Below are 13529 nucleotides of genomic sequence, written 5' to 3' on the forward strand. Positions count from 1 at the left end.
ATGATTGAAAAAAAGACGATGCCAGGCATTCTCCAAGTGGCCTTGTCTTTTTGGCTTCCTTTGCTTCTATTCCTCCATGTTTCAGAAACTGTATTTATTTTTATATAACCAAAGTATATCTTCCACTTATAACCTTATGGCTCATTCAAGATTGAGGTAAATCAGTTAAAAAAAAACCAACAACAAATAAATAAATAAAGCAATATTAGAAATACACAATTTTTAAAAATCCAACAATATTAAAATAAAATGTTGTTTATTCACAATTACTGGCTACATCAGTCAACTCTCAAGTTCCCTACAATTCACAAGCCGAGGCTCAGGCCGAGAGCATCTCCTTGACTCTAGGGACTGGGAAGACAAAGAGCCTGACTCTGACATTCACTGAGTATCCCTGGCATCGGGAGCAGTCAGTCACTCCGTAAATGAACATCAAGCATCGGTGTCTCTGAAAGCCTTACCTAGTAAGCCAGATAACCAAATAGAGAGATCTTCCTGCATAGGCAGCAGGGTGGCTTCATGTCTCACGGCTATCCACTCGTCATACTGGCAAACATCAGCCAGTCCCGGGCCATGTCTGGGAGTCAGGGGACACCTGGGACTTAGAGGCAGATCTTCCCCAAACCACACCTAGACAAAATACCAACCAATCATTGTTTAACATCACCATACCCCACATGATGACTCTGTTTAAATAAGTAGCCATAGGCCATCCAGAATAAGCAAAATTGTATCATCTCATATGAAAAGACATAAATCAGAAGAAAATTGAACTATGATTTTAGCATTTAATACAGTGGTCGATGTCAACAAACACTAAATCAATGAACGGATTCGACTGTATAGACAAGAGAATAGAAATTCAACAAATAGTATTTTTTCCCCACTTGTTAGCTTAGCAATGTACTAGTAACTACACCAGAATCCCCTGCACCTTAGCTATAAAATGGGTTAATGACTTACACGATACCAGTCTGCAGCATCTCTTACTGGCCCTGACAGACAGCAGAGACTAAACAGATGTCTGTGAAATGGACGAGTGAATGCAGACGTGAATGGCTTCTGCAAACTTCAGATCATAATTGTGATGTTTTAAATATTCATGTCTGGGTGTGTTGTACATATTAGCACAGGTGCCCAAGGAGGCCAGGAGAGTGTGTCAGATCCTTTGGGGCTGGAGTTGCGGGGTAGCTGTAAGCCACTTGATAAGGGTTCTAGGACCAAACTCAAGTCCCCTACAGGAGCAGCATGTGCCCTTGATCACTGAGCCATTACTCCAGCCCCTTCAATGCTATCTTTAATTTTTCCAGATATTTTTGATTAATGCAATTATAATGGCAAACTATAGTCTATAAGCAAATCTCGCTTATTGTCTGTATTTTTAAGACCTACAACTGGAACATTTTTCGATGGTTATATACGTACCACACTGTCCATCTAACAGTTTCAATTTTGCCTACTGACCTGTAAAGCCCAAAATAATTGCTATTATTTTAAATTTGAAAATAAGAATAGGATCACATAAACATACTATCAAACCAACACTTGGAAATATTTTAAATGAGCAAATTTGCTTTCAGATTGTTTATAGAAAGCTATGTGCAAAGTATGAAAGAAGCAACCATGAAGTCACTTTTTAAAAAAGAGTGCAAGTGGCTCTTGTCTTCAACAGGGGTATTCCAAGTGAGCTGTGCAGGAGTTCTCAGGGGAGGCGACTTGGAATGTAAAGAGCAGGGACAGTGGTAAGAGGGTGACCCTCTGCGAGGTGTCTGGCAGAGCAGGACAGCTCATTAGAGAGTGTCAGAGCCCAGCCAGCTGGACGTCTCCACCAGGAGTGGACACACACATAAGGAGTGACTGAAGAGGGAACAAACACGTACGTGCCAGGAGGCATAAATAAATCTTACGATATTTTAACAGAAAACAAAGCACCGCTTAACAGACAACAGACACATCAGAAAGTCACAGGAGCTCCCACGAAAAACAAAAATGAAACAAACAAAACCCCTGAAGAAGAGGAAAGCATCAAGTCGGGCTCCTGCTGGCCAACAACTACTGAGCGCGAGGTCTGCCTTGGGTGTGGTTTATACCCCCGGCGGCGGCAGGCCACTGAAGAACACTGATGTTCCCTCTCCTATCAGGTGACAACTGCAAACAGCTTCTAGACTATGGGCGGGATGTTTGTCTTGCATGAACTTGTGCAGACAATCTATAAAGGGGGGGGAAACCCACTCCCAGTCTCCTCTGCTGAGATACAAACAGGCGTTAGAGAAAGAACTACTAAAGAACAAACTCCTGAAGTGCGCACTACCCATCCTAGTGGTTCTCTGCTTGTGCTATCTCGCTGCCTCACCAGCCTCTCACTAAGAGCGGACAAAAGTGGGGTCAGAACTAAGCTGCGATCGACCCGTAAGCTCTGGCTTCCCGAGGTATTTATTGGTAGCTGACTGTATCTTTCTAGGTAGAAAGGTTCAGTGTGCCTTTTGTCCTTAAATTAATATTTAACTATGCTATTAATATCTAAAGAAAGAAAACAAAAGAACGGAAAGACAATAAATACAGCAAACACCAACTTTAGACTACCATGATTTCTGTGACACAGCTGCTGGCTTTGCCCAATCATAAACAGGGAAAAAAAAACCTACTCTTTAAAATTTTTTAATTTTAACATCCAGTGAGGTACAGGCTCATTTATTTTTTTAAATTAATTTATTTATTTTATGTAAGTACACTGTAGCTGTCTTCAGACACCCCAGAAGAGGGCATCAGATCTCATTACGGATGGTTGTGAGCCACCATGTGGTTGCTGGGATTTGAACTCAGGACCTCTGGAAGAGCACTCAGTGCTCTTAACCACTGAGCCATCTCTCCAGCCCCCAGGCTCATTTATAAAGCATATGTACAATTATCTAAACTAAGCCTTGTACCTTGTATTTGTTTTCTACTAAGTGTTCCTTCAACTGCAAACATGTACCGGATTGTCAGGAGGGGGTACTATAAAACATTCTACTTAACTTTCCCCAGGTTGACCCACTCACCCCAACATTCTTTTCATTCTCTCAACGGTCTAGCACGAGTAAAACTCAGAATCAACATCTCCTCAGAACTAGAAAGTCAAAATGCACTATACCTACTGTTAAAATACAGTGCTAAAAAATATACTCATGCCATAAGAAGGATTAAATCAATAATATCAATTCAGACTTTATATAGTCAATAATATCATTCAGACTTTATATTTATCTTTTAGAAAAAGAAAACTTACTTGGATGGCAGGCTGCATGGTCATTTACACGGAGATGAAACTTCTCTGCTGGAGAAGGAAATGGCATTAGCTCCCAGGTGATGGCTTAGTGCCTGCTCCCTCAAACCCCAGATTAGAACAATGAGGCACGTGATTTCCTGCCTCTTTGACAGAACACCTGAGACCCTCACACCTCGTCAGAATAAGTAACAGTGAACAGTGAGAACTTGGCGGTGACTCCCTTCTGCCTGCATAAGGGCACCTGTTACTTGGCCGAGAAAGACCTGGAACACTTCGGTGCGCCATCCCTGGTACTACACAGAACTCATGACAAAACATGAGCCTTTCCCTGTATACAATAATGTAAAGGGGATGTACATATAAGCCCCACCCCCACCCCAGCAAAACCGATACTGAAACTCAGGCATCTTTCTTCTCTTATGAGTCACATGGACTTTAAATCACATGCTAAGCCATAAGCTCTTGCTGCTAGATAAGAAGAGAGTAAACTATCCATTTCAACTGTGACTTAAAAATACTCACTACCTCCCCGTGATAATCCGTCAAAAAACCAAAAGAATCGGTGGCGTTGGCTCCAAAGCTCTGCTCTTGGAATCTACAACGGAAAGACAAACTTTAATAAATTCAATCAGGCCGGGCGTGGTGGCGCACGCCTTTAATCCCAGCACTCGGGAGGCAGAGGCAGGCGGATTTCTGAGTTCGAGGCCAGCCTGGTCTACAAAGTGAGCTCCAGGACAGCCAGGGCTATACAGAGAAACCCTGTCTCGTAAAAACCAAAAAAAATAAATTCAATCAGACTCATGTAATCCTTTAATGTGTTTGCAGGGAGAACACTAGTGAAAGGCTTCCAGATTATATAGATTATATAAAAAAGCATACATTGGCTGCTTGTTTACAGCAGGCACAACATAAAACTCCTAATAACCTTATCAAGGTTACCTATTCCCAGAGTTATGTCCGCCCGAGCGCTCTCGCACACCTCTCACTCAGGTGCCACCTAGACACTGCACTCTCTAAGGAAGAGACGGAACCTGAGCTAAAGCTAAGCTAACTGAAGAGCTTAGCGTCTGTCACACTCTCTCTGCAGAAGGCCAAAGACCACAGGCTGCCCTTTCTGATCATGTTTCTCCCCTCCGCCACAGCAAAAAGGCCAAAACACAAGTGAGCATTGCTAACTGGCCTGTTACGCTTCCCACCAGTTAATTCAGTGGGGGACACATTTTCCTTTAGCATAAATAACCCTTTGTCCCCAACAAAGGTTCACAGTATGAAGCTTCCCAGACCATTTCTTAAAAAAAAAAAAAAAAAAACAACCACGCAGCAAAGAAGCTGTTCCCATTAAAATGAAGTTCCACAGAATCAGACAAGGGCTCTAACAGTGGGAGCTGCCGACTACCAACAAAAGAAAGCTACAATTAGAAGGCGTGTGCACAGCCAGAACAGAGGCACATTCACAAAGGAGCCGTCCTAAGAATGTTCAGCAGCTGCGCTTTCTACGGAAAATTCAACAGAATCAGTTTTATGGAGGAAAATGAGGAATTTGGGGACAATGGTCAGGCACTTGAACTTTAGCAAAAGTCACATGCTCTCAAATTCCTCCGGTTTGACAGACGGCACTCCTGAAGTGACAGAAGACCTGCATTTCCTTTACAAATATTTCTCGAAATCTCGGGATGGCTCACCTGCAGAATGCTTGCCGAGCGTGCGCAAGGCCTTGGGCTCAACCCATGCTACCTCGATAAATAAACTAATTTGCAATAAAAGAGGACCCTGGTACCTCGTAACAGATCCTCAGCTATGAAAAGCTATTGTGTATACTATTTATTTTGGGGGGGGGGAGAGGGGAATTTTGATAACTGTCCAGACTGAATCAGTTAATCAGTTACTGAATGAGTTCTCAACTCCATCCCCGATGTAGAGCGCCAGTTTTTAAAATATAATTGAGCTGTTCGTACTGTCTTGGACGCCAGTTTCATACCAAGAGTAGGTGCGTGGTCAGCCCCGGCCCTGGTCTGCAGCACAACCTCAACTTTCCTCTCCCTCACTTGTCCCTCACGTCTTCCTCGTGTCTACCCTTCCCCGAGTCTCAGCCTCCATCTGAACCAGCAGTATATCAATCATTGCTGGGGGAGTGGGGGCACGTCATCCCTTTCTTTCTCCCTCTGTCTTACTGGGGAAGCTGCCTTCAATTCTTTACCAGCCTTAATAGGGTTTTTTGGTTATTCCTCCACCTGCAGCTTGCCCAGGACTGAGTCCAATCCACTCATAATGAGGTCCCGGTGGTTATTTGGTGGTTATATTTTCCTTAAGGTTCTCCTTGAAAGCTGACCTCAGATCACAAAAGAGAAAGCCATTCTGTAGAGCATTCCTGCCCAGGGCTGCAGCAGGCTCTGAGCCACACAGTGTGCTGTATCTGCCCCCCCCCCCATTATAAAACGTGGTGTGAAGGACTTAAAGTCCCATGGCACAATCCAGATTTAAACTGGGAGGAAGTAGCTAAATGGCAAACAAGGAAGGTATGTTTCTTCCAGGAAAGGGGCGGGGGGAGGACTACTACTACATAGCACCAAGCCTCCAGATGACTGCCAGTACATATAAGCTGCAAGGAGCGGGCCAGGTGCCAAGCCGAAACTGCAGTAAGAACAGAGGCGTTTTCTACTAGTCTGTATGCCTGCAGTGTGCATCAAAGATGCTTCGCCATTTTGATGTGCTTCTCTAAGATAATAGTTCAAGAATAGTGTATTCCTGATAAATGCAGAAATGTAAAAGTCTTAGCTTTAAAATTCCGAGTCAAATACTTCATAGTTGCTTAGCAGAGAAAACAAAAGTTCTGTATCAATGCCAAATATTTTTCATATATTTTTAAAAGTACAGACTAATATACTTACCATCAAAACAGCACTATGGTAGTACAAAGCACTGGATTCCTCTGGGTTCAACTCCTGCTCCAACGTAAACCATCTATACGGGCACAATGGTGCGAACTTCTTGGAACCTAAAAGTATATTAGAAAAACAGGGCCTCACCATCACCCTCAGACGCCTGATGTAAAAATAAAATGAGATGATATGTAAAGTACCTGGTGTAGGGGCACTTGACTAGGAAATCTAGGATGAGACATCTAGTTCATTTGACAAAATTTACAAAATTAAAAAGATAAGCAACAGGATCCCATTAAATATAACTTACAAGACTTTTTCCACTAACAAATGTCTGGTAATAAATGAAAAGAAAAAAATGCTAACACAGACACATCAAAACTTGGAGCCAGAATATGCAACTTAGGGTTCTCTTTGCTAGACTAAGTCGTCATAAAATCGTGATCTGTGCATGTGATGTGCATGTGTGCACAGACCCCTACACACCCATGCAGAAGCTACGGCAGATCATCAAGGTTGCACTATCTCCGCTCCACCATGCTGGAGCTATGGACTCTAAAGCGAACGAGCCCTGCTTTTACATAGCTACTGAAAAGGAGAATTTAAGTCCTTACCCAAAGTGATCTTACTCTCTGAGGCATGTCCTCAGTCCATAAGTTTATATTTTAAACGTAAAGTCTTTGTCCCATTCAGTTTTATTTCTTATGTCCTGTTTTGTGTGATAATACATGCACTCGTGTGTTCAATAAACATTTATTCAGATCCTTTATTGAACTAGTCACCATAACTAGTCACCATAACTAAGACAAACACAGTGACCATCTCACTGTCCTTACAGAGCTAATAACAAACACCACTAAAGACCGAAATAGAAACCAGACAAACCACTGCATGACTTTAAACCACACTAGCGCTTGGAAGCCAAAAGCAAAATCTCTCCAGAGAAAAATAACAGGGGCCTACTTTACACTTAACTTGAACGAAATTATTTTCCTGTAAGAAAGGTGTAAATCTGAAGCGTGGTAAGTGTTTAGCCAAGAAAGGAAGAAGGGCTCCTAAACAGAGAGCAGTTCTTACAAAGGCTCCGTGTGGAGCAAGTATGATGTATTCCAAGAAGCACAATGGTCGACGGATGGAGAACAGAGCGTGTGGCTTAGAATAATGTTGGAGAGTGGCCCCATCACCCCGGCAGCATTGAGAAAATTAGATTTCACTCTAAGTGTAGTGGGGAAACCACTGAACTGTTTTGATGGTGGTATGATCTCATTCCTCGCTTTAAAAAGCTCTCTGAGGACAAAGGAGCACAGAGGTAAAACAGAAGGGAGTTTAGCAAGAAAAGAAGTAAGCGGCTAGAGATATACGAAAAAGAGCCAAGGGAAAGAATGGGAGGACCAGAGAGAGGCAGGAACAGAGAGGGCAAAGCAGTGAGCATCTATAGGCGAGAGATCACTCTGGAGGGTGAAGAGACAGCTGCCTGCTGTGGACAGTCTGAAGAACCCCAGACCCCATACCTGGATGAAAATGAAAACATGTTTTGATGACATTTCTGTATTTTTTTTTAAAGAAATAGAGAACATTGCAGAATCCTCACTCCGCATATCTAATGTCCAGCTTTGTTGACCACAGCACACTTCTCTGTTCCTGACTAGTTCCACTCCTTGCTTCCAGCTCTTCTTGGCAGGCAGCCCACAGTTCTGGCAACTCCAGCATCTCGGAGCCTCTGACACAATCCGTGTTTCACCTTTAACGTCTCATGCGGTGACCTCTCTTGGCCTCTGCTGGGATACCTCTGACACACGCCTGGTCTCAGCAGCTTCCCTTGGTCACTGAGGACAATTCCACAATCCCTGTGCTGTCTCCTATGCTCCTGCTGGAATGGCCCAGGAAGCCCCATTTAAAATGCTCAAATACTTTTCTAGTCCAGAGTTTTCCATGTTCCTACAACAAACAGCACAGTAATACCCTGCTCTCTGGCACTAACTCTACCTTGGTCACTGTTCCATTGCTATGAAGAGACACCACAACCAAGGCAACTCTTAAAAAAGAAAACATTCAATTTAATTTCAGAGGTTAGTCCAGAGCGGGGAACATGCCAGCATGCAGGTAAGACACGGTGCTGGAGAAGTTGCTGAGAGCTTCGTCCTGATGCACAGACTGAGAGAGAGACTCTGGGCTTGGCTTGGCATGCACCTTTGACTGATTAAAGTACTTCAAGTGACATGAACTGATAAGACAGAGGACTCACTAAGAAAAGCAAATGACTATGGCTGAGAGGTCAGAGGTCAGGAATGCAGGACAGAATAGCTGCACAGAGGGGCAAGGACTCTGACCACTGTGACACTGGAGGATGCATATGGCTGCTCCGCTGGAGATAGCCACGTTTACTACACCGTCATCTATATCAGACAGAAGAATGGCACCCAGAGATGACCCATCTTAATTCCCAGAGCCTACAAACACCTTGACATTGAAAACAGGAAACTTGCAGACAGAAAAAAGACCTTGGGATGAGAGCTTACCCAGGTGGAATGAATGTAATCCCAAGAGTCCTTAAGAGACAGTGGGGGACCAGAGAAGAGAAAGGTGGACTAGGGGAGGACTTGAGGTGGGCACTGGGAGGAGAGGGAGGGATGATATTGGGATGTAAAGTGAATAAATAAATTTAAAAGGGGTGGAGGTAGAGGAAAGGCCAATCATAGGAGGCAATAAGAGGTCATGATGGGAAACTATCAGAAGTGCTAGACTGGGGCTGTGAAGATGGAAGAAGCCAAGGGATGCAGGGCCTTCCTGGACACTGGAAAAGGTAGAATGGACTCCTTCCTATAGAGAGTAGTAGCAGAGCCTTGCCAGTACCTTCTGTCATAAGCATCATTAAAACTCATGACTTTTTATCCTCAAACTATAAGACAATAAATCTGTGCTGCTTTGAATCTTTCCAACACTTGGAAAACTGAGACAGGAAGAGTAAGACTTCAAGACCTGGGCTACACAACAAGATCGTGCCTCAAAATTTAAAATAATAATAATAATAACAACATACACCAATATTAAATTGGTACCTAAATATATATATTATTAAAGGCTAAAGGTACTATGAAATAGTGATACAAATCCATGGTATATTTACCTATAACAACCACAGCTTCAATGGTAGACAAAGACATTTCAGAAAGTAAAATTTTAGGCTGAGAGGGGACAGTAACTGAGCACTTGGCTAGGATGCACAGGGTTTTGCGCTCAGTTTCCAGCGCTGCAAGAAAGCAGGAGCAAGATTTCCATGGTTTACTTACTAAAGCATCGCATACCACTTATGAGATATAGAGACAGTCTCTTTGTTGGAGAACTTGAGAACTTCTCTTGCACTGTTCAGCAGATATTGAATTTGAACAACTCAATTTCAACTTAGAATTTTCCGTTTAGCTTTGGAATACAAAAAAAAAAATTACAATTTTTTTAATTGTGTGTATTTTGAGGAAGGTATACATACACATGTGAGTTCAGGTACCCAAGGAGGCCAGAGGAGGGGGCCTCATCCCTTGGAGCTAGAGTTAATTATAGGTGGCTTTGAACTACTCTGCAACAGGGATGCTGGGAACTGAAGTTGGGTTCTCTGCCAAAGCAGTGTATGATCTTAACCACTGAGCCTTCTCTCCAACCTCCACCCTCCAAAAAAAACTTTGAAAAGATATTTAAAATCAGTTCAACTCCATCACTGCAAGGGAAATATACAAATACAGGAAAACTGAAAGAAAAATATATGTAATTATCCATTAACAGAAAACTTCTCAAATGGCTTATGGATCATTCACGTTGTATACTAAAATATGAGCGTGGGTAAAGAGTGAAACCCTTTCTCTAGACATGGTTGCACACGGCTGTAGTACTTTCTCTAGACGTGGTTGTACACGCCTGTAATCCTTTCTCTAGACGTGGTTGCACACGCCTGTAGTACTTTCTCTAGACGTGGTTGTACATGCCTGTTGTACTTTCTCTAGACTTGGTTGTACACGCCTGTAATCCTTTCTCTAGACATGGTTGTACACGCCTGTAATACTTTCTCTAGACGTGGTTGTACACGCCTGTAATCCCAGCACTCAGAAGGCTAAGGCAAGTTGTCGCAAGTTTGAGACCATCGTGGTTGGCAAAGCAACAGTCACCTTTTTTAGTTGCTGTGATGACCAAGGCAGCTTAGAGAAGCAAGAGTTTATTGGGGCTCAAAGTTTCAGAGTGTGAGTCTGTAGCCACTCATGGCAGCAGGCAGGCAAACACAGCCCTGGAGCAGGAGCTGAGAACTTTACATCCTTAGAGCTTTCTGAGGGTTGACATTTGATCCACAAGTATGAGGCAGAGAGAGCTAACTGGGAATAGCTTGAGCTTCTGCAACCTCAAGGCTGGCCCCCCAGTAACACATCTCCAGCAAGGTCACACCTCCTAATCCTTCCCAAACAGCCCTACCAACTGGGGACCAAGTGTTCAAACATAAGAGCCTGAGGGTGGGACCTTTCTCATTCAAACCACCACACAACACAGGTCAAAAGAAAGGAAGGGAAGGGGGGAAGAAGACAAGGAGGGAGGAAGAGAGGAAAGGAGGAAAGAAGAAAAGAATTTTTAACAGAGCCAAACACTTTTTAATGAACCAACTTTAATTTTGGCCAGGAATATAAATCAGTCCTAGGCTGGGGTAGAGTGCTTGCCTAACATGCATAAAGAGTGCCAACCCAGCCAGATGGTGGTGGCGCACTCCTTTAATCCCAGCACCTGGGAGGCAGAGGCAGGCAGAGTTCTGAGTTCGAGGCCAGCCTGGTCTACAGAGTGAGTTCCAGGATAGCCAGGGCTACACAGAGAAACCCTGTCTCAAAAAAAAAAAAAAAAACAAAAAAAAAAAAAAAAAAAAAGAGTGCCAACCCAAGACACACACACACACTAACTCCACCAATAGCTAATATAATACCTTCTTACAACCAGTTTATATTGCATGACAGTAAGCAGACATCTATCCGATAATATGTCAGCAATTCCTAACACATGACTGACTGATGACATCAAACTCCCAAGAAGCTATGAGTGAAAAGATCACATTACCTTTTATGTCTGTGCTATACTTTATTACAGACAGGTTCTGTGACGGTTTATGATTCATAGATAAAATACTTAGTAACGTTCTGTTAACCAAAACATCTGGTGCATCACAGTGCAATTCAATGAGAAAACTCACTGGGCTCTTAGAGGAAGAAGAATTACTAAGCCCAGCACTCGGGAGGCAGAGGCAGGCAGAGTTCTGAGTTCGAGGCCAGCCTGGTCTACAGAGTGAGTTCCAGGATAGCCAGGGCTACACAGAGAAACCCTGTCTCGGAACAAAAAAAAAAAAAAAGAAAGAAAGAAAGAAAGAAAAAAAGAAAAAAAAAAGAAGAGGAGGAGGAGAAAGAGGACTTATTATTATTATCCAAGAAATGTAATTAGGTTACTGCCTTACAAAAATTATTTCTGAGGCAGGTCTCTCTAATGATGAGGTTCTAATTCAACGAAAACTCAACTTGAGACGAATCAGATTAGCTTCCCATTCTCTCAATACATCCTTATTAGGTATGTAAAAAGTGTACCCGATCCAAACATGAACAACTACTGAAAGACAGAGTAAATCATGTTGTACACACTAACTTTACTTTTTTCCTTTCTCAACAGGAAGGTGAAAAACATGCCTGAGGTAAAGAACTCTGCCCAGCATCTCCAATGTCAGGGCAGCAGACAGCTAGAAAGCAGTGTCAGCTGACCATAGTAAGTTTTTAAAACTGATGAGTCAGATGCAGCAACACGTCAGAAGCCACACCAGAATATTCTTACTAGTTTCCTCCTGAAGGGAATTAAAGGTGCGGGGAAATCCCAATTTTCAATCATTCTGTGTAAGCTCAAGAGAAGTGAGCCCACAGCCGTTCAGAACTACTTATCTAAGGGTAGTCATTAACGATCTCACATGGGCTAAGCAAAACCCAACAAACTCTGACCTAGACTGGACCCGCAGAAAAACACGTTCCTTCGTTTTAAAGACTACAGAGCACTCTAATGTGCTCGACTCGGCCCCTAGGTTTAAAGGAGACAGGATGGAACGAGGTTGGGGTGGGGGCGCATATGCATGGGGATGCAAGCTCTCTACATGCCTCCCTGGCCTCCCAGGGCATTCTGCAAGCCTCCCCCAATTCAGTTCTCCAAACCCAGGAGTGTGGGTGGGAGAGCGTTGTGCAAGGGCTCCGTCCACTAATGTTCCCTAATTCCGTTAAGTCTGGGAGATCTGAGTCCTGCAGAGGAGAAATAGGGAAGAGCCTGTAGTGCCTATCACGGGGCAAAACAGCAGCGTGATCATGAGTAGTAGTCTGTCCTGGGCCAATGATTCTATCCCTTCCTTTCTGAGGATGATGATAATGACGATGACGATGATGAAGAATCAAGTGACCTTTCTGGCTGGGCGCTGGGCAGCAGGATGCCCGGCCACCATGCACTAGTTTGTGTCTCGGAGCAGGACAGGTCGCGGCTCTACCTCGCGCCCCTCCCGCTCCCGAGCTCACACTTGTAGCCCCTCTTACCCAACAGAGCGGGCAGGTATAGGAAGGTGAGCTGAACGTCACCGTGACAGCCCCAAGAGCCAATCATAGCAGGCTCAGCCAGCCAATCGCAGAGTTCTAGGGAATCCTGCCGCTCTGTAGCCCACCTAAACTCCACCGGGACGCTATAAACTGGGGAGGTGGGGGTGGGGAGTCCGTGCTGAGGCTCAGCAAAGATGCCGCAGGACAGGCAACAGAAAGTTAGGGAGGAAAAGAGAAATCCAACAGGGAAGTCACTCACCAGCCCGGGAGCGAGGTCACTTCTCGGGGCGACTCGGGCTCAATCTGTGCGTGCCAGCAAGCCTGCAACCAACCGCCGCCGCCGCCGCAGTTTGTCGCCCAGCGCTGCCGCCTGTTTCGAAGGAGCCAATCAGAACCGGGGGCGTGGTCTGGGCGCCACGCCTCCGGAGACTTTCTACAGCAGGCTGAATTCATAGGGACCTTTTCCAGTCCAGTCTTTATCAGCGGCAGTGACAACCCCTCCTATTTGTCCCGTCGTTCAGGAGAGTGTGTGAAGCCCGCCTCTCAAGGCTGCTTCGGAGCGCCCTAGAATGTTGCTCTTCCCAGGAGTTTGAGCTCCTTCCAACCCTAAAATCTGCTTACATCCGGAGGGGCACTGAGGTTTCCAGAAACACAAACCAACCCAGCAGGGACCCGTCCAAAGCAGAAGTCTTTCAGACAGAGCCCACCCCAGCCCCCTTACTGTGAAAGAGAGAGAGAAACCCTGCAGTCATCCCTGGAAGCCAAAAGAGGATGTTGGCTCTTCCTTCAGGAAACGTGGGGGAAAGG

General features: G+C 44.4%; 1 protein-coding gene across 5 annotated transcripts in view; it reads right to left on the reverse strand.

Annotated features, from left to right (window-relative positions):
* Gas2l3 (growth arrest specific 2 like 3) overlaps positions 1–13056 on the reverse strand; it is a 33508-nt gene extending 20452 nt beyond the window's left edge. The window contains exons 1-6 of one of the 5 annotated variants that reach the window (XM_029482693.1): positions 12982–13056; positions 6154–6260; positions 3791–3860; positions 3266–3313; positions 1426–1464; positions 462–630 (exon numbers count right to left, since the gene is read on the reverse strand). In XM_029482693.1, coding sequence (XP_029338553.1) covers positions 462–630; positions 1426–1437 — 181 coding nt within the window. In that variant the 5' untranslated portion in view covers positions 1438–1464; positions 3266–3313; positions 3791–3860; positions 6154–6260; positions 12982–13056. Of the gene's footprint in view, positions 1–461; positions 631–1425; positions 1465–3265; positions 3314–3787; positions 3861–6153; positions 6261–12981 lie in introns of all 5 variants that reach the window. The other 4 variants (XM_029482692.1, XM_021173861.3, XM_021173863.2 and 1 more) reach the window with 4 other exon arrangements.
* Positions 13057–13529: the final 473 nt, after the last annotated feature.

Source organism: Mus caroli, unplaced genomic scaffold (assembly GCF_978045245.1).
Source record: "Mus caroli unplaced genomic scaffold, Mus_caroli_1 scaffold_9, whole genome shotgun sequence".
In the NCBI taxonomy this organism is placed as follows: Eukaryota; Metazoa; Chordata; class Mammalia; order Rodentia; family Muridae; genus Mus; species Mus caroli.